This window comes from Pristis pectinata, chromosome 15 (assembly GCF_009764475.1).
Source record: "Pristis pectinata isolate sPriPec2 chromosome 15, sPriPec2.1.pri, whole genome shotgun sequence".
NCBI lineage: Eukaryota > Metazoa > Chordata > Chondrichthyes > Rhinopristiformes > Pristidae > Pristis > Pristis pectinata.
The window spans coordinates 38,522,551-38,547,502 of NC_067419.1; the positions used below are offsets into that span (position 1 = coordinate 38,522,551).

General features: G+C 41.9%; 1 protein-coding gene across 4 annotated transcripts; it reads left to right on the top strand.

Moving 5' to 3' along the window:
- On the top strand, positions 1-23,013 carry atp23 (ATP23 metallopeptidase and ATP synthase assembly factor homolog). Of its 4 annotated transcripts, none has more exons than XM_052030778.1 (8): positions 1-275; positions 2,469-2,585; positions 7,370-7,415; positions 8,647-8,728; positions 13,200-13,337; positions 15,562-15,645; positions 18,224-18,446; positions 20,037-23,013. In XM_052030778.1, the coding sequence occupies exons 1-7, from the start codon at positions 197-199 to the stop codon at positions 18,425-18,427; spliced, it is 750 nt and encodes a 249-aa protein (XP_051886738.1). In that variant the 5' UTR covers positions 1-196; the 3' UTR covers positions 18,428-18,446; positions 20,037-23,013. The 4 variants fall into 4 exon arrangements, with proteins under 4 accessions (XP_051886738.1, XP_051886737.1, XP_051886736.1 ...); XM_052030777.1 differs by having other exon boundaries at positions 2-275; positions 20,034-23,013; XM_052030776.1 differs by lacking the exon at positions 20,037-23,013 and having other exon boundaries at positions 2-275; positions 18,224-18,499.
- Positions 23,014-24,952: the final 1,939 nt, after the last annotated feature.

Genomic DNA, 24,952 nt, shown 5'->3' on the forward strand with positions numbered 1-24,952 from the left:
CTCTCTGCCGGGCTTCATCCCCCCGCCGAAACCCTCCCCGCCGGGCTTCATCCCCCCGCAGAAACCCTCTCCGCCGGGCTTCCTCCTCCCGCAGAAACCCTCCCCGCCGGGCTTCCTCCTCAAATTTTGTTTAACAATATATTGACCTTGGTTTTGTAATCACTAGTGAAGTAATGACTGAGAATGAATGTGGTAGATGATGTGGCAATCACTGGGCAGTTTTGGCCTGGATGGTATTTATCTTCTTGAGGATTGTTGGAGCTGCCCTCATCCAGGCAAGTGGAGAGTATTGTATCTTGGCATGTACCTTCTAAATGGTTGATAAACGTCAGGGTGCGAGTCGTGCACGGCAGGATACCCAACCTTTTTGTGACTGGTCCAGTTGCATTTCTGGTCAGTGGTGATGCCCAGTATATTGATGGATGTGGCTAAGGTAATGCAATTAAATATCTAAGTTAGATGGTTAAGCTCTCCCTTATTGGAGATGGTCATTGCTGAGCATGAATATTACTTGCCATTTATCAGCTCACGTTATCTAGGTCCTACTCTGTAGAGGCTGAAGAGTTGCAAATGGAATTGAACATTGTGCAGTCATCAGCGTACATCCCCACTTCTAACTTTATGATGAAAGGCAGGTCCTTGAAGCAGTTGAAGATAGTTTGGGTTTAGGACACCGTCCTGAGGAACTGCTGCAATGGTATTTGGGGGTGGGATAATTGACTTCCAACAACCACTAACAATTTCCTTTGCATGAGGTATGACTCCAACCACAGGAGTATTTTCCCTTTGATGCTCATGACTTAAGGTGCCAGACTCGGTCAAATGCTATCTTGACGTCAGGAGCAGTCACTCTCACTCTTCCAGCTCTGGAATTCAGATTGTTGGTCCATGTTTGGGCCAAGTCTGTGATGAGGTCTGGAATGAATTGGTTTTAGCAAAACCCACACTGGGTGTTGGAGAGTAGGTGCTGCTTGAGAGCACTGTTGATGACAGTTTCCATCACTTTGCTGATGATTGAATGTAGCCTAATCTGATTTGCCCTTCTCTTTGTGAATAGAGCAGAGCTGGGCAATTTTCCACATTTTCGGTATACACCATCATAACTATACTTGAACAGCTTGTCCCTATGCATAGCTAGTCCTGGAGCATATGTCTGGGATATTTTGTGGTTCCATAGCCTTTGCAGCTTCTAGTGTTCCAAATCATTTCTGGGCATCACATGGAATTAATCAAATTGACTGAACACTGGCTTCTGTGACGCAAGAACACAAGATAGGAGCGATCGGGGTTCGATTCCTGTCGCTGTCTGTAAGGAGTTTGTACGTTCTCCCGTGTCTGCGTGGGTTTCCTCCAGGTGCTCCGGTTTCCTCCCACATTGCAAAGACGTACGGGTAGGTTAATTTGGGTTTAAAATGGGCGGTGTGGACTCATTGGGCCGAAAGGGCCTGTTACCACACTGTAAATAAAATTTTAAAATATAATTTAAAAAAAGTAGGCCACCAGGCCTCTCGAGCTTGCTCTACCATTCAATATGATTATGGCTGATCTACGCTGGCTTCAACCCAACTCCTCTACCAGTGCCCCATAACCCTCAATTCCTCAATCTTTCAAATATTCGTCGCTCTCCACCTTAATGATCTGGCCTCCACCACCCTAAGAGACAGAGAATTTCCAGAGATACAACGGGAAAATCTGCCATTACATTTTTGTACACATCAGAATAAGATTTATTATTGCTGACTTAAATAACATGAAATTAAGTTCCTCCAAAACGCTGAAAAATATACAGTGTCAAAAAGTACCTTTTTCAGCAGTGGAGGAATTTATACACTAGCCATTTCTAGCGACAAAGTGTGCCGTATGACACCTTTCAAAAATGCTTCTTCACTACTGCTCATCGGCAGATAGAAATTGACGCAAAACAAAAAAACCCAACAAGATGCTGGAGGAACTCAGCAGGCCAGGCAGCATCCATGGAGGAAAGCAGGCGGTCAACGTTTCGGGTCAGGACCCTTCTTCAGGACTTTATTTCTCTAGAAATTGACACAGGCTTCTTGGGCTCTTTCTTTGCGACATAAATTAATGACTGATGTAACATTGCAGCTATATCTCTGCAGAGGATCGATCATCAGTTGATAATGCCGAAAAATAAATAACAAAAGAAAAAAAATTCGGAAAGCGAGCGCTCCGATGACGGGGGGAGAGGCTTCAACTTCCGCCCATCCCGGCGGAAGGCGTCATCCAGAAACCGCTCTATCTTGCCTGAGCGGCTGACGGAAGAGAGCCGCTCTCCTGAATACGCAAGCGCATTGGACAAACTCCAATTTCAAACTAAGCTCTTTTAGAAAGAAAGTATTTTAAAATATATCACACTAGCGCGGGTTTGTTATAACAAATAAAGGGATGAGTATTGGAATTGTTTTTATAAATACTTGGACCAGTTTGACCTCTTACCCCTTCCATTGCAGCGCAGTGTTTGACCTCCAGGGACAGCCCGGGAGCTCCAGGTCCCGTCTCCGTCCACAGCACCGGAGCTCGATGGAGAAAGGCCGGCAGCAGGAACAGGAGGAGGATTACGGCTACAGGTTATTCCCCGAGCGCAAAAGTGGGAAAGAGAAGAAGGGCCTATTAGGGGAAAGCCTCTTCACCTTCAACCACAAGTGTCAGCTGATGCTGAAGGTGGCTCTAGACACGAGTGAGTGAGTCAGTGGGGGAGAGGAGGGGGAGAGGAGGGGTGAGTGGGGGAGAGGAGGGGTGAGTGGGGGAGAGGAGGGGGGAGTGGGGGAGAGGAGGGGGGAGAGGAGGGGGGAGTGGGGGAGAGGAGGGGGGAGTGGGGGAGAGGAGGGGTGAGGAGGGGGGAGAAGAGGGGGGAGTGGGGGAGAGGAGGGGGGAGTGGGGGAGAGGAGGGGGGAGAGGAGGGGTGAGTGGGGGAGAGGAGGGGGGAGAGGAGGGGGGAGTGGGGGAGAGGAGGGGGGAGAGGAGGGGGGAGTGGGGGAGAGGAGGGGGGAGTGGGGGAGAGGAGGGGTGAGTGGGGGAGAGGAGGGGGGAGTGGGGGTGAGTGGGGGAGAGGAGGGGGGAGTGGGGGAGAGGAGGGGGGAGTGGGGGAGAGGAGGGGGGAGAGGAGGGGTGAGTGGGAGAGAGGAGGGGGGAGTGGGGGGGAGAGGAGGGGTGAGTGGGGGAGAGGAGGGGTGAGTGGGGGAGAGGAGGGGGGAGTGGGGGGGAGAGGAGGGGTGAGTGGGGGAGAGGAGGGGGGAGTGGGGGGGGAGGGGTGGGTGGGGGGAGTGGGGGAGGGGTGGGGGGAGTGGGGGAGAGGAGGGGGGAGGGGTGGGGGGAGTGGGGGAGAGGAGGGGGGAGGGGTGGGGGGAGTGGGGGAGAGGAGGGGGGAGGGGTGGGGGGAGTGGGGGAGAGGAGGGGTGGGGGGAGTGGGGGAGAGGAGGGGGAGTGGGGGGGAGGGGTGGGTGGGGGGAGAGGAGGGGGAGTGGGGGGGAGGGGTGGGTGGGGGGAGAGGAGGGGGGAGTGGGGGGGAGGGGTGGGTGGGGGGGAGGAGGGGTGGGAGGGGGGAGTGGGGGGGAGGGGTGGGTGGGGGGGAGGAGGGGTGGGAGGGGGGAGTGGAGGGAGTGGGGGAGGGGGTGGGGGGGAGTGGGGGGAGGAGGGGTGGGTGAGGGGGGAGTGGGGGAGGAGGGGTGGGTGGGGGGGAGTGGGGGGAGGGAGTGGGGGAGGAGGGGTGGGTGAGGGGGGAGTGGGGGAGGAGGGGTGGGTGGGGGGGAGTGGGGGGGAGGGAGTGGGGGAGGAGGGGTGGGTGGTGGATGGGGGGAGTGGAGGGGTGGTGGGGGAGTGGAGGGAGTGGGGGAGGACGGGTGGGTGGGGGAGTGGAGGGAGTGGGGGAGGACGGGTGGGTGGGGGAGTGGAGGGAGTGGGGGAGGAGGGGTGGGTGGGGGAGAGTGGGAGTTGGGAGGTGGAGTGGGGGAGGAGGAGTGGGGCAGGGGGGAGGAGGGGAGTGGAGGGGGGAAGGGAGGAGAGGAGGGGAGTGGAGGGAGGAGGGGAGTGGTGTGCAGGAAAGTGAGGGGAGTGGGGAATGGTAGGAATGGGAATAAGGAGGGGGGAGGATCAGAATCAGTAACTTATTGTCATATACACCAGGGTGCAATGAAATCCCTTGCTTGTGTGAAGCTCACAGAGTAAATAGTATACACAGTAATAGTGAATAGGACAATAAATTACAGCGATGAGTGCAAAAATAACAGAATGGTGCAAAGATATTAGTGCAAAAAGAAATGATGAAGTGACAATAATGGAGTAACCGCGTGATGAAGTGGAAGTAAAAGGCAACTGAGGAAAAGGGAGGGAGAATGGGAGGTTTGGGGAAGGAGAATATTAAATAACCAAAAGGTATTGGGGCAAATTAAGAAGGAAGATCTAGTGGAGGTACGAATAGGAAAAACTGAATCTTTACCAGCAGCCACAGTCTGGGGGGGGAAAAAAGTTGTGATTTTGAACTGAAATTGTGATAGTTATTGAGTCTTGGAAGACATAAATTTCTTAAATTAAGGTACTGTTTTCAGATTACTTTGACTCGATATGCTTCATTGAAACAGCTTTGAAACAGGTTGAACTACATTTCAATGGTTTTTTTCAAACTATAACATGTTTAAACTTAGAAAAAATTAGGAGTGGTACTGTTGATCCTTAAATTTGAGGAAGTTTGGAATCCATTTATTCAATATTTCCATACGATATGAACAGACCTTTTTCAAATCCCCTTCAATAACCTTTGAATATAGAGGAGCGGAGCTGATGACGTAAGAGTGTTTTTTTTGTCCCTTTTCAATAACTTTCCAATTTAGAGGAATGGAATTGACAACATAATATTGCTCTGTTTCTATTGAGAAATTTCAGTACAGTCTTTTTTTCTTTTTTTTGTCTTTTTTAATTTTTCTTTTTAGTTTGGTTTGATATATAATGTCTATAATTCTTATCGATTTGGGGATTTTTTCTTTTCTTTTATATACATAAGAGAAAGGAAAGAAAAAGATTTATATTATATTCATTTACTAAGAGATTGTGGGATCTACATTTTTTTTATATTTTATTCTTTATGATTATCTATGCCTTGATTGTTCTCCTGATCTCTTTGTATTACATGTACAAATGTCGCTGTTATATATTAATCTGTATTAATTTGGAAACTAATAAAAAGATTGAAAAAGAAAGAAAAGAATGTTTTTTTAATCGAAGATATATCAGTCCAGTTTTTTTTTTGAAGTTTTTGGTTTGCTTTTGTTTAATATTATACTTTTTATTTGATTTGGGGGGGTTTTCTCTTCATATAATTAAACTTTTTTCCCATCATGTACACTTAGCAAGAGGGCAGGAGGTCTAGATTACATATTTTACTCCTTGTGAGTATATATGTTAACTGTTATTATAGTTATCCTGATCTCTTTGCATCATATGTATAATCATTAATGTTACGTACATCAATTGAATTCATTTGAAATTCAATAAAAAGATTGAAAAAGAAAGAAAAGGGTTAAATACAAAGAATGGTGTGGGAAGTTAAAATGATGGACAGCTGGTTGCCTGAGGTCACACTTGAAAACACAATGGAGGTGTTCACAAATTTCTGCATTTGACTACCAGTAGAGACTGAATCACGAGGAGTCTTAAACCAATAACTCTTACTACTAACTCTTATACTGAACTAGTTACTCTCAATAATGGTTTCTGATCTTGGTACCAATCCACAGTAATCCTAATCTTAACCACTATGCCCAAATCATTGACTCCAAGTCCGAATCCTAAAACTTGCCATCAAATCGTACACTGTGAACAGTTATAACGTTCTCATTTATGCAGGCCAAATGTGTTGTCAGCATTCACCCTGTATTTTCAACAAAAAAAACTTTTCAAGAAATCATAATTTATTCTGAAAGTAACTCATCTGGATCCTGTTTTATTACTTCAGGTTTAAATAGATTGTAATGCAATCTGTGGAGAAACACCTTGTACTAATTACTAAACACGGTAATTAGAAGTCAAATTAATGTCTTTCATTACATTTGCATGATGACTAACTCCCCTTGGTTATCTTAAATGGTCTATAAGATCATTGTTAACAAGTTCTATTTTATAATGTTAAATTGATCACTATTTTATTAGAATTATTTTGTAGTGCAGTAATGTTGGTCTGCACGTGATCAAACAATCTGTGTTTGAGGCTGTTGCCATAGCGAGGAATAGAATGCGAGGAGGGCACCATAGTTTTCTGTAAAATATTGCATCATTAATGCTTTGCCCTCAAGTAGCAAAGTTCATGGGACCTTTGTTTAAAAGCCTATTCAAGTGGCCTTGTACAATGCAGCCTTTTGCAGTGCCACATTATTGCCATTTTTGGAAAATATGAATTATCTGCTTTGATGTGCTGATGTTATGGTAACAAATAATGTGAAGGAACAGCCATCTATGTGATCTTACCCACTCTCGACACCTATAAATACTCTAATTGCTCCTTGGCTGCATTTGCATGTAGCATAGGAAGTATTCTGGAGATGCCATCTTCGAGGACTCGTTTCTTAATCTCTCCTCACTCAAAATTTGACTGTGGAACCTCGTCACTTTTTATACCAATGTGATTAAGACCAATATGGACCATAAGCTCTTGCTGTTCACCCTCCCTCTCGCATCATACCGTCTTGGGATCACATCTATAACCATAGAGGGCAAGTCTTGGCTGCTTCCATAACTTCCCAATCATGGCTTTGAATTTTCTCCTACTCCATGTACTATTGAGCCATCCATAGCTATGGCTACACTTCGCAGGAGAACCTGAACTGACTACTGGTTAGAGAGCAAGATGTCCTTGGAGTGGAGGAGGAGCAATGGGTGATCTCATGAAATACCAAATTGCCTTTTTTATGGTCTTTCTGGCAGTCACCAATTTCCTCTTTGCTGCATTCTCTTGAGTTTGAGGTAGCTATCTGCTGAAATGTGGGATCTGCATAATACTCAGCCTCGTGGACCAGAGTAACGTCAGATGATGCTCAAACTAGAAAATCTATCACTCTCAATATTGAAATTTTTTAATTAATTTTTCTGCCAGAACCCACTTTGAGGAGTTGTAAAGAGTTATATTTCTCTACCACCGAGGTTCTGAAGTATTGTTTTCTCATAACATTTTTGATTGGCCAAGCTCCAATTTTAAGGTAGAGCAATGGGCCCAGCTGTTTTTTAAAAAAAAATTGAGCATTTGCAAACATTTGTACTTTTCAGAATTGGCTGAATGTTTAATCAATTTGCATTTTAAGTCTCTGATTTCAAGTTCATTGTTATTTTGAACACATTTTTGACATCTGTAATTTTTTTTTTGCAGGCCCTTTTGCAAAATTACTTATGGATGCCATGAAAAGTTCAGGATGGTAAGTTTAACAAGTTGATTTTTAGCAGCCATCAAACTCTTGTCCAAATACATACAAAAATTTGCTTCAACCAACTTTACTGATTACTTTTATTCCGATGCATTTAATATACAAAAAGTTCAGAATTGCAGAGGAAAGTTTAACTGTAAAGTGAATAGCATAACAGAACCAAATGGAAACTAGGGTACACATTAGCAGAAGTACTTGAATAACATTTGTTAACTCCTAATTACACAGGTGGATTCCTTATCCTTCCCCCACCCAACTAAAGGGAGACTGCTGTGTATTCATCGCTTTGTGTCTGGTTAGCTGACTTCAATAGGCATTTAGGAACATTTTAAAATGCAAAATGGATGACTGCAATGTTTGTTTTATGGCTAAGATGAGATATCTTTATTAGTTACACGTACATTGAAACACAGTGAAATGCATCTTTTGGGGGCAGCCTGCAAGCGTCACCATGTTTCCGGCGCCAACATAGCAGACCCACAGCTTCCTAACTCAGAGCACCCAGAGGAAAGCCACCCAGACACTGGGAGAACATACAACATTTCTATCCTCTTCTTAGCACTTATGGCCAATATTTGCAGTGTACTCAATGTCTGCATAAACGGTTGTTGCTGATTTTCTTATTCAGATAAGAAGGTCAAGGAACCTTCAGCCCAAACCACTAACTCAGCTTCTCTTCCCAGAAATGTTTCTTGACCTGCGAAGTGTTTGCGGAATTTTCAGTTTTAATTTCAGATTTCCAGCATCTGCAGTTTATTTTTTTATTTTCTATCATTATATTTGTTTACTTTAGGCAGGAATGATAGATGGTGTAAGAAAAAGAGTGATTATAGGACACGGTAGTGTAGCGGTTAGCGTAATGCTTTACAGCGCCAATGACCTGGGTTCAATTCCAGCCACTCTCTGTAAGGAGTTTGTACGTTCTCCCCGTGTCTACGTGGGTTTCCTCCGGGTGCTCCGGTTTCGTCCCACATTCCAAAGACATACAGGTTAGGAAGTTGTGGGCATGCTATGTTGGCGCCGGAAGCATGCCGACACTTGTGGGCTGCCCCCAGAACACTCTACGCAAAAGATGCATTTCACTGTGTGTTTAAATGTACGTGTGACTAATAAAGATCTTATCTAAGTAAAGAAAAGATAGAGATTTGCAGTCATAGTGTTATATTTTATATGACTATAGCAAAAGCAGCCAAATGATATCTACAATATTCTTTGTCTTCAGCACAGTTAATAAGGATCGTCACTTTTCCTGTGAAGACTGTGATGGAACAGTCAGCGGAGGTTTTGATGCTGAAATATCACAGGTGAGTAATATACCGAGAATGAGCACAGGAGGGAGCCATTTGGTCTATTGTCCTTGTGTTGGTTCCTTGAAGTTAATCCCACTACTCTGCTCTTTCCTTGTTGCTTTATAAATATATTCCCCTTGAAGTATTTATCAAATTCCCTTTTGAAATTCACTATTAAATCAATTTTCAGTGCTGATTTAGGTAGTACATTTCAGACTTTCACAATTTGGTGCGTATTAAAATGAAAAGTTTTCTCATTGTGCCTGGGTTCTTTGGCATATTATCAAAGTTAGTTCTCTGGTTTCTAACCCTGTCACTGAAGGCAGTTTCTCTTTATTTAAATATTTTTTAAAAAGTTTGAGATTTTGAACATCTGTCAGATTTGTTCATTACCTTCTTTGCTCTGCAAAGAACAACTCCAACTTTTGTGCTCTTTCCACATAACACATTACTGGTACCATTCCAGTAAATGAATCGGTGGTTAACTTTCAGACTAGTAACCCAGAGATCAGGACTATCAACCCAGAGAACTGAGTTCAAAATCCCACCATAGCAGGTATTTTTAAAAAGAACATTCATCAGTAATAATGACTATGAAATCACTGGATTGTCATAAAATTCACCTGGTTTATTAATGTTCCTTGATTGAGGAACCTGCCATCTCCATCTGGTCTGATTTTACATGTGATTCCAGATCCACAGCAATATGGTTGACTCCTAAATATTCTCTGAGGTGCCCTAGCAATCCAGGAGCAATCAGGGCCGGGCAATAAGTGCTGGCTCTGTCAGTGATGCCCACATCCAGAAAAATAATACATTTCTTCTGCTGAATCATTTCTTAAGCCTTGCTATCCTCTTAAAAGGAAAATGATGACATATATTTGAAATATATTTAAATGCTGTGAAAAATGTAGATGAACTTAAAAATGTGTAACAGGAGTGGAAAATTGTTGAGAGGCTGCTATCCCAATTCAATCATCTTTTGTATTTTGATCAATCATTTGATGTGACATGCAGTGAACCAACCAAACTTGGTGCCACTTAGGTTACAGTTATGCACACCAGAAAATACTTTGAAGCATTATGGTTTAACTTAGTTGCAATGTAGTTAATAAACACCTGGCAATCTGTGAAATATATATCCTGTAAATAGTTAAGACAAAAATTTATTTTAAAATGGGCAGGATAGGGTAGACCCTTTATCTTCGCAGTGTATAATAGCATCTTGTCTGACAACCTTCTCTCAAGTACTGTTTATAATTATGTTTCTAAACATGGTTGTGTGGAATCTGGACAGTTGCTCAGAATGGCCCCTTAATTAGCATAATATTGTCAATCCCTTGTTGTAAACACTGGACTGTGGATATTCTTCAGTGTATGATTTCTGATAAATTGATCAAGCATTTTAAGGGAAAATCACTGACCCAACAGCATGGATAGCAAGGTTTGGACTTCTATGTTTAAGTATTCATGTAAAGACATTGCAGATGGATTCACAGTGCAATGACGGCATATGCCAACAGTTCTGCTGTTGTTAAAACTGCTGAAGTTGGACGAGGAATGAGTTGGATAAATTGGATGCAATTCACCTACTGCTGAAACAGGTCTAAGTGGATGCCATCTCCCTGGCCCTACAGTCGTCTCTGGAGCACCTGGACAGTAAAAACACCTACATTAGATTATTGTTTATTGACTACGGCTCAGCGTTCAATACTATAATGCCAAGCAAACTCATCACCAAACTTCGAGACCTAGGACTCAACACCTGCTTTTGCGACTAGATCCTTGACTTCCTGACCACAACCAGTAAGGATCAGCAGCAACACCTCCGGCATGATTATTCTCAACACTGGTGCCGCACAAGGCTGCATCCTCAGCCCTCTACTCTACTCCCTATACACTCATGACTGCGTGGCCAGATTCTGCTCTAACTCCATCTACAAGTTTGCAGATGATATCACTATAGTGGGCCGTATCTCAAATAACGATGAGTTGGAGTACAGGAAGGAGATGGTAACTTGATGTCATGACAACTACCTTTCCCCCAATGTCAGCAAAACAAAAGAGCTGATCATTGACTTCAGGAAGGAGGTGTGCACATGCACCTGTCTACATCAGTGGTGCTGAGATCAAGAGGGTTGAGAGCTTCAAGTTCCTTGGAGTGAACATCACCAATAGCCTGTCCAGGTACAACTACGTAGACGCCACAGCCAAGAAAGCTCACCAGCAGCTCTACTTCCTCAGCAGGCTAAAGAAATTTGGCATGTCCCCTTTGACCTTCACCAATTTTTTATTGAGGCACTATAGAAAGCATTCTATCTGGATGCATCACGGCTTGGTATGGCAACTGCCCTGCCCGTGACCGCAAGAAACTGCAGAGAGTTGTGGACACAGCCCAGCGCATCGCAGGATAGCACCCTCCATGGACTCTGTTTACACTTCCGGCTGCATCGGTAAAGCAGCCAACATAATCAAAGACCTCACTCACCTCGGACATTCTCTCTTCTCCCCTCTCCCATCAGGCAAAAGATATAAAAGCCTGAAAGTACATACCACCAGGCTCAAGGACAGCTTCTATCCCACTGTTTTAAGACTATTGAACAGTTTCCTCGTACGATAATATGAACTCTTGACCTCACAATCTGCCTCATTATGACCTTGCACCTTATTACCTACTTGCACTGCACTTTGTCTGTAGCTGTTACACTTTATTCTACATTCTGTTATTGTTTTACCTTGTGCTACTTCAATGCACTGTGTAATGAATTGATCTGTATGAACGGTATGTAAGACAAGTTTTTCACTGTACTTCAGTACGTGTGACAATAATAATCCAATTCCAGTAACTGGACTTCATATAGAATTGAAGCACATCAAAGCAATAATAAATCATCCTGTCACTCAGATAAAGATTTAATTTTATTTCCTTTGCATAAAATTGCAAAATCATGGAGTACATTACATGGAATTGACTTTACCTGCTTCATAATGTTACTAGTTCATTATTTTTATAAACCATCCAGACTTAAATTCCCATTTTATTTCACTTCACACCACCTTTACTATCTTACAGACTAACTCAACTGATTTCCCAGATCCTGGGTTTTTTTTTCCTGTGAGCCTGGGGGGAATTGGTTGCTTTTGACATTTTTAACAGCACAAAATGTGCCCTAAGCAAAAACACAGCATTTTTTTCTCATTTCCAGACCAATGCAATTCCGACTTAAAATAAATGTCAAATTTAAATAAACTGAGGAAAGAAATAACACCAGAACAAAGAATTTTTCTGTATTGAGAAGTGGATCTTGAAATTAATGTGGTTGGCTATTGGAATATGCTAATTAATGCCACCATTATAAAAGCAAAGGAATTTTGTATGAATGTAATGAACTTGCAGTCATTTCAAGCCAAAGTAAATGGGTGTGGAATCACTATTAATAGCACTAAATTTCTTTTGAATGTAGTGGCAGATTTTCAATATTTAAAATTTTTACAGGAAAATTGCAATAATTAAAAACAAAATGTTCTATTTTTTGAGGCGGGTGGTAGCCTCCATCTTGTGCGTCGGTAAAGAATGGCAGCAGGTGTGGTAGGCTGCTTTGTTGAAAGAGTTGTTTTGCTTTAAATGCCGTTCAAGGAAGGAAACGTCATCTACCTGGTTTGGTTAATATGTGATTCCACATTTATGTAATCAGGTTCACTCTTAATTTCACTGTAAAATGGCTGAGCAAACATCTCAGTTCCAGTACCCCATTATAGGAATATGTGATGAGTGCTGACTTGGCTGCTAATACCTACATCCGAGAAAAATCATTGTGTTATACTTATCACATTTTAAAAATACTAAAGGTGTTTCCTTGCATAGTGCTTTTAAAGTCTTGATTTTTTATATCCCATGTATTATAGGAAAATTTTGTACATGTTATATTCTGGTTGCCCCATTACAGGAAGGATGTGGAGGTTTTGGAAAGGGTACAGAATACTGCCTGGCTTAGAGGGCATGAGCTATAAGGAGAGGTTGAACAAACTTGGGTTGTTCTCTCTGGAGTGTCGGAGGCTGAGGGCAGACCTGATAGAAGTTTATAAAATTGTGAGAGGCATAGATGGGGTGGACAGTCAGAAACCTTCTCTCAGGGTAGAATTGTCAAATACTAAAGAACATGCATTTAAGGTGAGAGGGAAAAAGTTTAAAGGAGATGTGTGGGGCATGTTTTTTTCGCAGAGAGTGGTAGGTGCCTGGAACGGGCAGCCAGGGATAGTGGTGGAAGCAGATGCAATAGTGGTGTTTAAGAGACTTTTGGACACATGAATACGCACGGAATGGAAGGATATGGATCACATACAGACAGAAGAGATTTAGTTTAATTTGGCAATGTGTTCAGCGCCGAAGGACCTGTTCCTGTGCTCTACTATTCTATATAAGTAGCTAAGATATCCAACTATTTCCCAGTACTGGTGTTGATGTCATATCTTTGTGTTTTTTTAGATCGTCTTATGCCAGAATAATATCCACCAGCAACAGCACATGAACCGGGTGGTGACCCATGAATTAATCCATACGTTTGATCACTGTCGTGCTCATGTAGATTGGTTCCACAATATAAAACACCTGGCCTGCTCAGAGGTAAGATATAACTTGGGGAAGGTCAAAATCTCCAGGTCTCTACAGGCAGTGCCCGGAGATTCCGTTCCTGAGAACTGTTCCTAATCTGAACTATTCGTGGGTCAGAGATGAACAGAAGTGGCTGTGACAGGAGAGTGAGCAGGTACAGGAAGAGGGGCCACCAACCGACCTCAGTGAGTGAGCGAGTCTGATCAACACTCTCGGCTCGGCTCTGCTCGACCCAGTTCCCAATTGTTGCGGAGGGGGGTTGTGGGGAGAAAAAGCATGTGGAAATGCCCCGTTCCCACCCAGCAGAAGATGCCTGCAGCCAGCAAATCCATCCCAAACACTCGTTCACGTGTACAGGCTGTCCATTAATCGGGCACTTGTAACCTGGGGAAGACCTGTATTATGAAAGGTAACTCCATGTTCCTGGATTTATCTGAATATCGGTTTCCTTATTTTTGAAATACATAATGAACGGGAGTGTTTTGCAATGAGTAACACAACTGTGAAATGGCAGTGATTCTAGGGATATTGGCTATGGAATGTACTGTGACATCTCTGGTGTTGGTGTTAGCTGGCCTTCTTTAGAACTGAGAAAATGGAGATGTCCATTTTCCCTTGCTGCCAAAATTTGCTATTGATGGCCAAAAATTGGTGTATATTCAGCCAGAGAGGTAATAAGCTCAGAAAACATACTTTTCCTAGGACAGTTATTGTTCAATGCTCTGTGCATACTTGGATGAATGCAGGAAGCAGTTAATGGCAGATGGCTCAGGTAATTGGTATTGGTTTATTATTGTCACTTGTACTGAGGTACAGTGAAAAATTTGTCTTGCATACCAATCATACAGGTCAATTCATTACACAGTGCAGTTACATTGAGTTAGTACAGAGTGCATTGAGGTAGTACAGGCAAAAACAATAACAGTACAGAGTAAAGTGTAACAGCTACAGAGGAAGTGCAGTACAGGTAGACCATAAGGTGCAAGGTCACAAGGTAGATTGAGGTCAAGAGTCCATCTCATTGTATAAGGGAACCATTCAATGGTCTTATCACAATGGGATAGAAGCTGTCCTTGAGCCTGGTGGTATGTGCCCTCAGCCAGCAAAAAGTGGTGCAGCATTTTCATTAGCAGTTGATTTCCCTGAATCTTTTAGCTGCATAAAACATGGAGGAGCAAAATACAATCTGCTGGAGGAACTCGGTGGGTGAGACAGCATCTGTGGAGGGAAATGGATAGCGACATTCCAGTTCGAGACCCTTCATCCAGACTGAAAGATTGGAGGGGAGATGGTCAGTAATAAGAGGTGATGGGAAGGGGTGGAGCAAGAACTGGCAAGTGCTAGTTGGATCCAGGTGAGGAGGGGTGATGGGCAGATGGAGGAGGGAAGAGTGCAAATGGCAAGAGGCTGGGAAGTGATAGGTGGAGGCAGCAAAAGGCTGCAGATGAAGGAGATAAAACGTCAAAATTTTTTAAGGGAAGAAGTTAGTGTGGAAGTTGTTTCTGTCGCTTGCATAAAGGTTAAAACATTTCCTTGTAGGTGCATTGCAGATATGAATCCACAAACATCCCTGTTCTTCACTAGGATATTTCAAGAATCTATAAACTTCAATTTTTGCACACGTCAGAAATCTATAGTGGCAGAGCCATAGAATTAGATTCAAACAGTTACAAAATAGAGAAATTTTTCTGTATTATAAGTTTTTGGTGTGTTCATTTCACTTTCAAGATTGCTCAGAGAAGGGTTTAGTTCTGTTCAATTGGAATAGTAATGTGATCTGTCTGTTTATATTGACAGCTCCTAACTAGTTCGGACAGAATTCTGATCTTTTGCCTGTGCAACCAATTCCACTTAGAAAATGCTATTAATGGGCACATCTTTCAGCTAATTAGAGGGTCAATACAATTGGTCAGGAATGGCTTGTTTTGTTTTAAATAAAATGTGACATTGCAGTGTCACCCTTCCTTGAGAAACAGAAGAACGGATTGATGGTTTAGATTGGCAACAACTTGTAATTACCAGGCTGTTTCTCTTAGAAAGGGAAGAGATCATCAAAGAGAAAACTAGCAAGAAAGGTCTTGCTCTTAGTTATTTTGAAATGTTACATGCTTCCCTGATGTTTTCAGTATTTTTTTTAATGGATATGTGAAATACACTTTGCATTGTGTGATATTTTGGGGGAAAAAAATCTTGCTGGAGTTCTATTACATAGACTGACCTTTGACATTTTCAACAGATTCGAGCTGCTAATCTCAGTGGTGAGTGCACGTTTGGGAATGAATTGAGCAGGTTCAATTTTGGTCTAAAGCAACATCATCAAGTAAGTATGATAATCATATTTATTTATCAGCCACATGTACATTGAAACACAGTGAAATGCGTGTTTTTGTGTTACTGAGAATGTGCTGGGGGCAGCCCGCAAGTGTCGCCACTCTTCCGGCGCCAACATAGCATGCCCACAGCTCCTAACCTGTACTTCTTTGGAATGTGGGAGGAAACTGGAGCACCCGGAGGAAACCCACACAAACACGGGGAGAACGTACAAACCCCTTACAGACAGCGTCGGAATTGAACCCAGATCGCTGGCAGTGTAATAGTGTTACGCTAACTGCTAGAATACCGCATGTCATAGAGCACTACAGCATAGTACAGGCCCTTCGGCCCACAATGTTGTGCCGACATTTTATCCTACTCTAAGATCTATCTAACCCTTCCCTCCCACATAGCCCTCCATTTCTCTATCATTCATGTGGGTATCTAGGAGTCTCTTAAATGTCCCTAATGTATCTGCCCCACAACCTCTGCCAGCAATTCACTCCATGCACCCACCACTCTCTTAAAAATAAAAGTACCTCTGATATCCCCCTTATACCTTCCTCCAATCACCTTAAAGTTATGCCCCCTCGTGTTAGTCATTTTCGCCTTGGGAAAAGTCTCTGACTGTCCACTCGATCTATGCCTCTTATCATCTTGTACGCCTCTATCAAGTCACCTCTCATCCTCTTTCTCTCCAAAGAGAAAAGCCCTAGCTCACTCAACCTATCCTCATAAGACATGCTCTCCAATCCAGGCAGCATCCTGGTAAATCTCCATTTTGCAAAAATCAGGAATTTCTTGAGGGATTTTTCAGATCAATAGACAATAGGAGCAGAAGTAGACCATTCAGCCCTTCGAGTCTGCACTGCCATTTTGAGATCATGGCTGATCCTCAACAATCAATATCCTGTTCCTGCCTTGTCCCCATATCCCTTGATTCCCCTATCTATAAGAAACCCATATAGCTCCTTCTTGAAAGTGCCCAGAGAATTGGCCTCCACTGCCCTCTGAGGCAGTGCATTCCACAAATTCACAACCTTCTGGGAGAAGAAGTTTTTCCTCACCTCTGTCCTAAATGGCCTAGCCCTTATTCTTAAATCATGCCCCCTGGTCCTGGACTTCCCCAACATCTGGAACATATTTCCTGTCTCTATCTTGTCCAATCCCTTAATAATCCTGTATGTTTCAATCAGATCCCCTCTCAATCTTCTCAATTCCAGCGTGTACAATCCCAGTCTCTCCAACCTCTCAGCATAAGACAGTCCCGACATCCCCGGAATTAACCTCGTAAACCTACGCTGCACGCCCTCTATAGCCAGGATATCCTTCCTTAACCCTGGAGACCAAAACTGTACACAATACTCGAGGAGTGGTCTCGCCAGGGCCCTGTACAAATGCAAAAGAATCTCTTTGCTTTTGTACTCAATTTCCCTTGTAATACAGGCCAACATTCCATTAGCCTTCATCACTGCCTGCTGCACTTGCTCATTCACTTTCAGTGACTGATGAACAAGGACTCCTAGATCCCTTTGTATTTCCCCCTTACCTAACTCCACACCATTCAGATAATAATCCGCCTTCCTGTTCCTGCTCCCAAAGTGGATAACCTCACACTTATCCACATTAAACTTCATCTGCCAAGTATCTGCCCACTTACCCAACCTATCTAAATCACCTTGAATTCTCCTAACTTCCTCTACACATGTCACACTGCCACCCAACTTTGTATCATCAGCAAACTTGCTAATCAACGTGGTTTTGGTAGAAATCTCCTTCATGCACCTTTCTCGGGTATCTGTTAAACATCTAGCAAGGTTATTTAGAAATTTGGGAAAATCCTGTGGAGGTTCCCAATGAAGATATTAAGATAATTGCAATAAAAGGTGTTCATACTCTAGAGATGTTTATAATTATATTTGTTCTTGTTCTAAGTACGGAATTCTAAATGTTAACCTAGTCATGCTTGGAATGTCTGTTCTTCCTCCTATATGTTTTGTCTTCTCAAGATTAAATGCCCACATATTTGGACCTGGTATCAAAAGTTTAAACCTTGATCCAAGCTAGCAAATTAAGCACTAATGATCCATTCTACAGTATTTGGAAAAGTTAAACCTTTTGCACTGCATTTATTCATGGTTGGTGTGAAAATAATACAGCCTGATTAGGAAAAGGTCATTGGACAGAGACTATATGTTATCTCTTTTTGACAGAGAGAAGGATGTCAGGCTCATCATTCCTGGCCACTTCTGCACATATCTGAGTGAACAGTTACAAAAGCAATGTGTGTGCAGATCAATTACTGTTGGACTCAAAGTTTTGTTCAGTAAAGGGATTATCATGAATCTCCAGTCATTACAGTTGTGTAAATTGCATTGTAGCTGGGAAAGGAGAAGTTACAAATCCACAATTTCTTTTAGCTGTTTAAAGTGCTGAGGTGTGTTCTAAGGCAACATGCAGAATGCTTTTGCTCTTGCACAGAGGAATTTCTTTACCAATTTGCTTGCGAGTAACATTTTGCTTGAACTGTGCTTTGTAATCGTTACACATTTTGACTCTGGTAATTTGTCTTTCTTTCCACTCAGAAATGTGTACGTGAGCGAGCCTGCCGCTCCATATTAGCTGTTCGCAAAGTCAGTCAAGAAACCGCAAAGAAAGCTGTTGATGATGTTTTTGATAGCTGTTTTAATGACCATGAACCTTTTGGAAGAATTCCACACAATAAAAAGGATGCAAAATACGCCTATAGGGATTTTCAGAACCGAAATAGATTTTACACAAATCTTTGAAAAAAATATCTGTGTCATGGTAATAGCATTTCAATTAATTTGTAATAAAAATCTATGAACACAATTACAAAATCCATTGCAACTAGAATCGATTATTGTTTTACAAGTATTTCATTTTCTTTGAACATGACTTTTTCAATCAGCTTGTTGATAAAAATAAGCAAAACTCTTGTGTTTGTCTGGGTGTACATAAGAACATAAGAAATAGGAGAAGGGGTAGGCCATCTGGCCTGTCGAGCCTGCTCTGCCATTCAATAAGATCATGGCTGATCTGGCCGTGGACTCAGATCCACCTACCTGCCTTTTCCCCCATAATCCTTAACTACTATGCAAAAATCTATCTAACTGTGTCTTAAATGTATTTAATGAGGTAGCCTCCACTGCTTCCCTGGGCAGAGAATTCTGTAGACTCACTAGTCTCTGGGGAAAAGCAGTTCCTCCTCATCTCCATCCTAAACCTATTTCCCCTGAATCCTGAGGCCATGTCCCCTAGTTCTAGTCTCACCTACCAGTGGAAGTAACCTTCCTGCCTCTCTTTTCTATCCCTTCCATAATTTTATATGTTTCTATAAGATCCCCTTTCATTCTTCTGAATTCCAGCAAATATAGTCGCAGGTGACTCAATCTCTCCTCATAGGCTAACTCCCTCCTCTCCGGAATCAACCTGGTGAACCTCCTCTGCACCGCCTCCAAAGCCAGTATATCTTTCCTCAAATAAGGAGACCAGAATTGCATGCAGTCCTCCAGGTGCGGCCTCACCAGTACCCCGTACAGTTGAAGCATAACCTCCCTGCTCTTAAATTCAATTCCTCTAGTAATGAAGGCTAACATTCCATTTGCCGCCTTGATAACCTGTTGCACCTGCAAATCAACCTTTTGTGATTCATGCACAAGCACTCCCTAGTCCTGCACAACAGCATGCTACATTCTTTCACCATTTAAATAATAATCTGATCTTCTACTTTTCCTTCCAAAGTGGATGACCTCACATTTACCAGCATCGTACTCCATCTGCCAGACCCTTGCCCACTCACTTAACCTATCTATATCTCTCTGCAGACTCTCCACATCCTCTGCACAATTTGCTTTTCCACTCAATTTAGTGTCATCAGCAAACTTAGATACACTACACTTAGTCACCTCTTCCAAATCGTTCATGTATATTGTGAACAGTTGCGGGCCCAGCACTGACCCCTGCGGCACCCCGCTCCCCACTGATTACCAACCAGAGAAACACCCATTTATCCCAACTTTCTGCCTTCTGTTGGTTAACTAATCCTCTATCCATGCTAATATGTTACCCCCCAACTCCATGCATCCTTATGGATAAGTCTTTTAAGTCTTTTATGTAGATCCTTTAAGAATTATATTTTTTTAATTTGTGTCTGTCTTTTCATTAGAGAAATTCCAGTTTGTGGTGGTCATGTCACAGTTAAACACAATGACTATAATTAGCACAAAATAACTGTTATGTTGTACAAAGAGTATAATGTAATTAAAAGTAACTTTATAGCATTTGCCTTGCTAAAGTTGCCATTCTATGCAGACCAATATTTGCTTGTTCTTGTTATTATAAGATCACTCATTATGTTATTATATTTAAAAGCAGCTCTATCTGACGGGTCAAGTGAACTGACTTCACACATGATGAACAGGTCATCTATTTCCGTCAAGTGTGTCCCATTGTGTCTTCAAGAGAGGGGAACTAGTCCAAAAAAAACAACAACCTGTGTGAATTTATGTTAAGGGCATAAAGTGAAAAAATGGTTTATGGGATGCCAATGCCAATTTGGAGAAGACAGCTGTTATTCCTTCTTCCTTCGCCTAGTGTCAATGGTTTATATTTTACATTAAATCTGGCTGTTCTATTTTATATGACCAAGAATAAAAATGAAGCAAAGGAATATAACATGTCAGTGGATTTTTCCCTTTCATCTAATTTTGCAACTGGTATTACAGCTCCCGTAAATGTTATAAATATGTACATAAAATCATGTAATCATTGCTTATTTCATATGTTAAAACATTGACTATTGCATTTTTATAAAAGTAATGATAGATTGGCATTCATACCACCTTTTTGTTAATCCATTTCACTTTTATTGTTGGGCAGCAGAGTTTTCTTTCCGATAAAACATGGCCTATTCTAACTCCATTTCTTCAAATATGGAATTCTCTTTTATTCTCTGGTAATTTTTTAATATTCAAATGGCATAGGTAGAGGCACAGAGGTGGCTGTCATAGTAAATCCCAATGGGTGAAAACAACTGGGTTCACACCATGAGGAAATGCTCCTCCTCTGAGAAAAAGTACTGAAAAACTGACTCAGTTTGAGGATTTAGTTCTGTTTAGTCTTGGGATAGAAATGCACCCTTGGTTTCTGGCAGTGGTGAGTGTATCACTCACCTTGGACTTGCCTCCACACAATTGGTCCCTAGGGACTTCAATGGAACTGAATGTGAGAGTGTGAATACAGTTGAGCTGATGTTCTTGTGTCCATCAAGTGACCAAAGACCAATTTCTTCCTGAATTGTGCACAATACTACTTTATTACCATTTACCCCCTCTGATATCAATACTGTTTGTTGCTTGCTCGCTGACAAATGTTTTGTGACGCTTCATAGGATTCTGGACCAAAACATCCATTGGTGCTGATGATGGTGTGGTGGGTGTTGATGGTAAAACCAGGTCTTCTTGTATATGTAAGGAAGGTCACATTGGAGGGCCTTTGCAGCTTTCAGATTTAGTGGGATGTCATGAAGTGATGAAGTAGGAGTTGCAGCTGCAATTCAGCAGGTTGTTTAATCACTGAGTTAGCCCATGCAGTTGTGAGATGCATCTCCCCAGGAGGGGAAGAAGAAACTGCAGTGTGCCATCCTTAACAGTTCCTGAAAACAGGATTTTCTGCCGCCTTGGCTGCAGTTTGCACATGGGATAAGTGTAAGGTGGTTAAGTATAGAAAAGGAATACTACTTTGCTGTGTGGGTCACTATTTTAGCTCACAGGATATTTTTAGACTTTTTAATTTTCTTTATTTTCCAATTTAATTAAAAGACCAAATATCTACCTTTTGATCCTAGAACAGATTTATCTAATGACATATTTGATAATGGCCATATTAATATGAATGGCTAAGATTCCTGTATTGTGGTAAAGAGATATTTTATCTGTTCTGAAATTCATCATCTTTTGTGTTTTATATTTGCTTTTAATGTTTATTTGTAAATAAATTACATTTAAAACACTCAGGTTAAATATATCACTTGTTTCATATACAGTATATGCCTATTGAAAAGATGATGTAGATGCATGGAATACAGTAGCAGGGAAGTTGTACTGAATCTTTATAAAACACTGGTTAGGCCACAACCTAAGCATTGTGTCCATTTCTGGTCACCATACTTTAGGAGGGATGTAAAGGTCCTTTCTGTATATTCAAGACAGAGATAAATAGATTTTTAAATCTTAAAGGAAACAAGCAAAATGGAGTTAATGCAGGAAAGTGGTGTTGGGTGAAAAATCAGCTATGATCTCATTGAAAGGCGAAGCAGACACATGGGACCAAATAGCCCACTCCTGCTTCTGTTTCTTATGTTCTGCAATAAACCTCTCATCCCTGGAACAATTCTAGCTGAAGAGCTTAACTGGACTTGTTCCAGGGACGAGGATTTCCGTCAAAATTGGGAAAGTTGGGATTGTTCTCCGAGCTAAAAAAAAGTTGAGTGAAGTTCCAGATAGAGATGTGCAAGAGGGTGATGGGTTTAGCGAGAGTAAGAAAAGCTGTTACTGTTGGCGAATGGTTCAAAGACCAATTGACTTGGAATTAAGGCTGAAGGTACAGAAAGGATGTAAAGATTTTTTTTACAAATACAGTGGGTATGATCTAGAATTTATAGCCTGTAAGGGTTGTTATTACAGGGTTTTCAAAAAAGAATTGGATAGGGACTTGATAGAAAATAACTTCCAGGGCTAGAGGAAAGTTGTAGAGGAATAGATTGCTCCTAGTAAGCTGGCATGTACGTAATGGGCCAATTAGTCTCCCGTGCTCTAACAGTTCTGATTTAGTCCAGTAAGATGATTATCATTTCAATTGTGCAAGAGTAAATTGAAAAGGGCTATTCATAATTTTTTTTAATGTTCCACAAGTCATTGAGAAATTCTTGACATTGTAGAGCATATTGTGATTATGCTGGACAACAATATTCCAGGTTGTAAGTCAGTCCATCAGGGACAACCATAATTTAGCATCATCCAATGGTTTCATGAACTTTTATTCCAAACCTTGTGACTTCAGAACTATTTTGCTCCTCTATAGATCCTTCTATAAAAAAAACACTTTAAAAATTTGTCTTTTTTAATCTTAGGGATCATATGCTAATCACTCCTGTCTGTGCCACTCACATAGTCCTTTACCATCATCTTTGTGGTTCACGGTTAGGGACAAAGTTGCCAGCATCTGTGATCCCAAACCACTTGTTTCTCCCAGCTTAAATTGACTTTTCCTTTGTTCACCTCCTGCCTCTGTCGATCCCAGATAACTTTGTGAAGCACAAGATTGACGATATGATTTAAGTGTCCTGTGGGTTTTCATTGGTACCAAGACAGCTGTTGCTTGTAGACTGTAATCAGTTTTTAATGGATATTGATAGAAATAAATGATTATATGTTGCCTTAGTGTCTGCTGTGTTGACTTCGCCTGCATCATGTGACAAGCAACGTTAGTGGAATTTCAGGATTTTAAAAAGCTTTCTGATGTGCTCAGTCAAAGATAATACCATCACGTAACTGACTGAAATGTGATCCAGGGTTTCTTCTGTAATATTATATTAAATTCCATGTAGTTCTCATGTATTTCCATTCATTCCTTGGAGAATAGAGTGAAGGAGAAAGAAGGATTTTTATACTGAAGACAGGATACAAAATGACTTATCCTTCCATTGGCTGTAGCCATCTAAATGTTGTTCACATTGGTAAATCCAGAATAGCTCAAGGGTTACTCAAAGTCAAAGTCGAAATTATTATCATATGCACAAGTACACGTATGCACAGGTGCAGTGAAAAACTTCCTTGCAGCAGCATCGCAGGCACATAGCATCAGAGACACAACATTCACGAGACAAGCATAAATTATACAAAATTAACCAAGAAAGAACACAATTAGAACAAAAAAAAACAAAGTCCATTGTAGTGCAAAGTGGTCATAGTGTTGCTATACCGAGGTAGTGGTTACGGTTATACAGGTTTGTTCAAGAACAAAATAGTTGAAGGGCAGTAGCTGTTCTTGAACCTGGTAGTGTGGGACTAAAACCTTCTGCACCTCCTGCCCAATGGTAGCTGTGAGAAGGTGGTATGGCCCAGACGGGGGGGATTTTAATGATAGATATTTTATGAGATGGTACGTTTTGATTTTTTTATTGTTCTCTATTTTTTGCTTACTAAAGATACTTTTCCCAAGGGCCAAGGTCACTATAAGGGAGCACCACTTTGAGGAGTAGGACTAAATGGAGTACAAATGTGCCATGTACAAATGGAGGATAGACGTGCACAAATCTATTTGGAGGTGTTCTCATTAGTGGATGAAATGAAAGGCAAAGAAAGAAAGTTAACACTTACCCAGGGTTTAGTTATCTACTCAGTAGCAGGATCGGCGAGAAGGTGGTTGTTTTATATCTCTAGGAATTGATGTCCATCTGGGCGAATGAGAGCAGGTAGGTTCGATGGCCCACAACTTGACTTCCCCAACAATGGAAATGAAATCATTTTGAGCTTATAACTCACTGCCCATGAACTACTGCTGCTTTTCCCCTGGGGAGGTGCATCTCACAACAGTATGAGCTAATTCAGGGATTAAACAACCTGCTGAATTATGGCTGCAAACCCTACCTCATCACTTCATGGCACCCCACTAAATCTGCAAAAGCCCCCCAATGTGACCTTCCTTACATACAGTATATAAAAGACCTGGTTTTACCCTCAACACCCACCACCCCATCATCAGCACCAGCTATAAATAACAATGGATGTTTTAGTCCAGAACCCTATGAAGCTTCACAAAACAAAACATTTGTCAACGTCACTATCTGTTACTGGTGGATACCGCCACTCTCCGTCCAAATTTTTAACAGAGGTGGAAAAGTAGAAATAAGGTCAACAATGATCTTTAAAAATTCCACCAAAACAGGAGAGGTCCCAAGAAAATTGTTGATGTAAATCTTCCGAAAGAGCAGACGATTGTTGGGGGTCTCACATTTGTTATTAAAGTGCTGACTGGTTGGGTCACAAGTGGAATAATTAACATTTCAGTTTAGAGGCACAAGTCACCATAGACGCTGGAATCTGGAGCAACAAGCGATCTGCTGGAGGAATTCAGAGGGCGGAGCATCATCTGTGGGGGAGGAAGGAATTGTCGACGTTTCGGGTCAAAACCCTGCATCAGGACTGAGAGTGGAGAGGGGAGATGGCCGGTATAAAGAGGAAAAGGGGAGCGGTGAGACAGGAGTCTGAGGTGATTGGTGGACTGAGGAG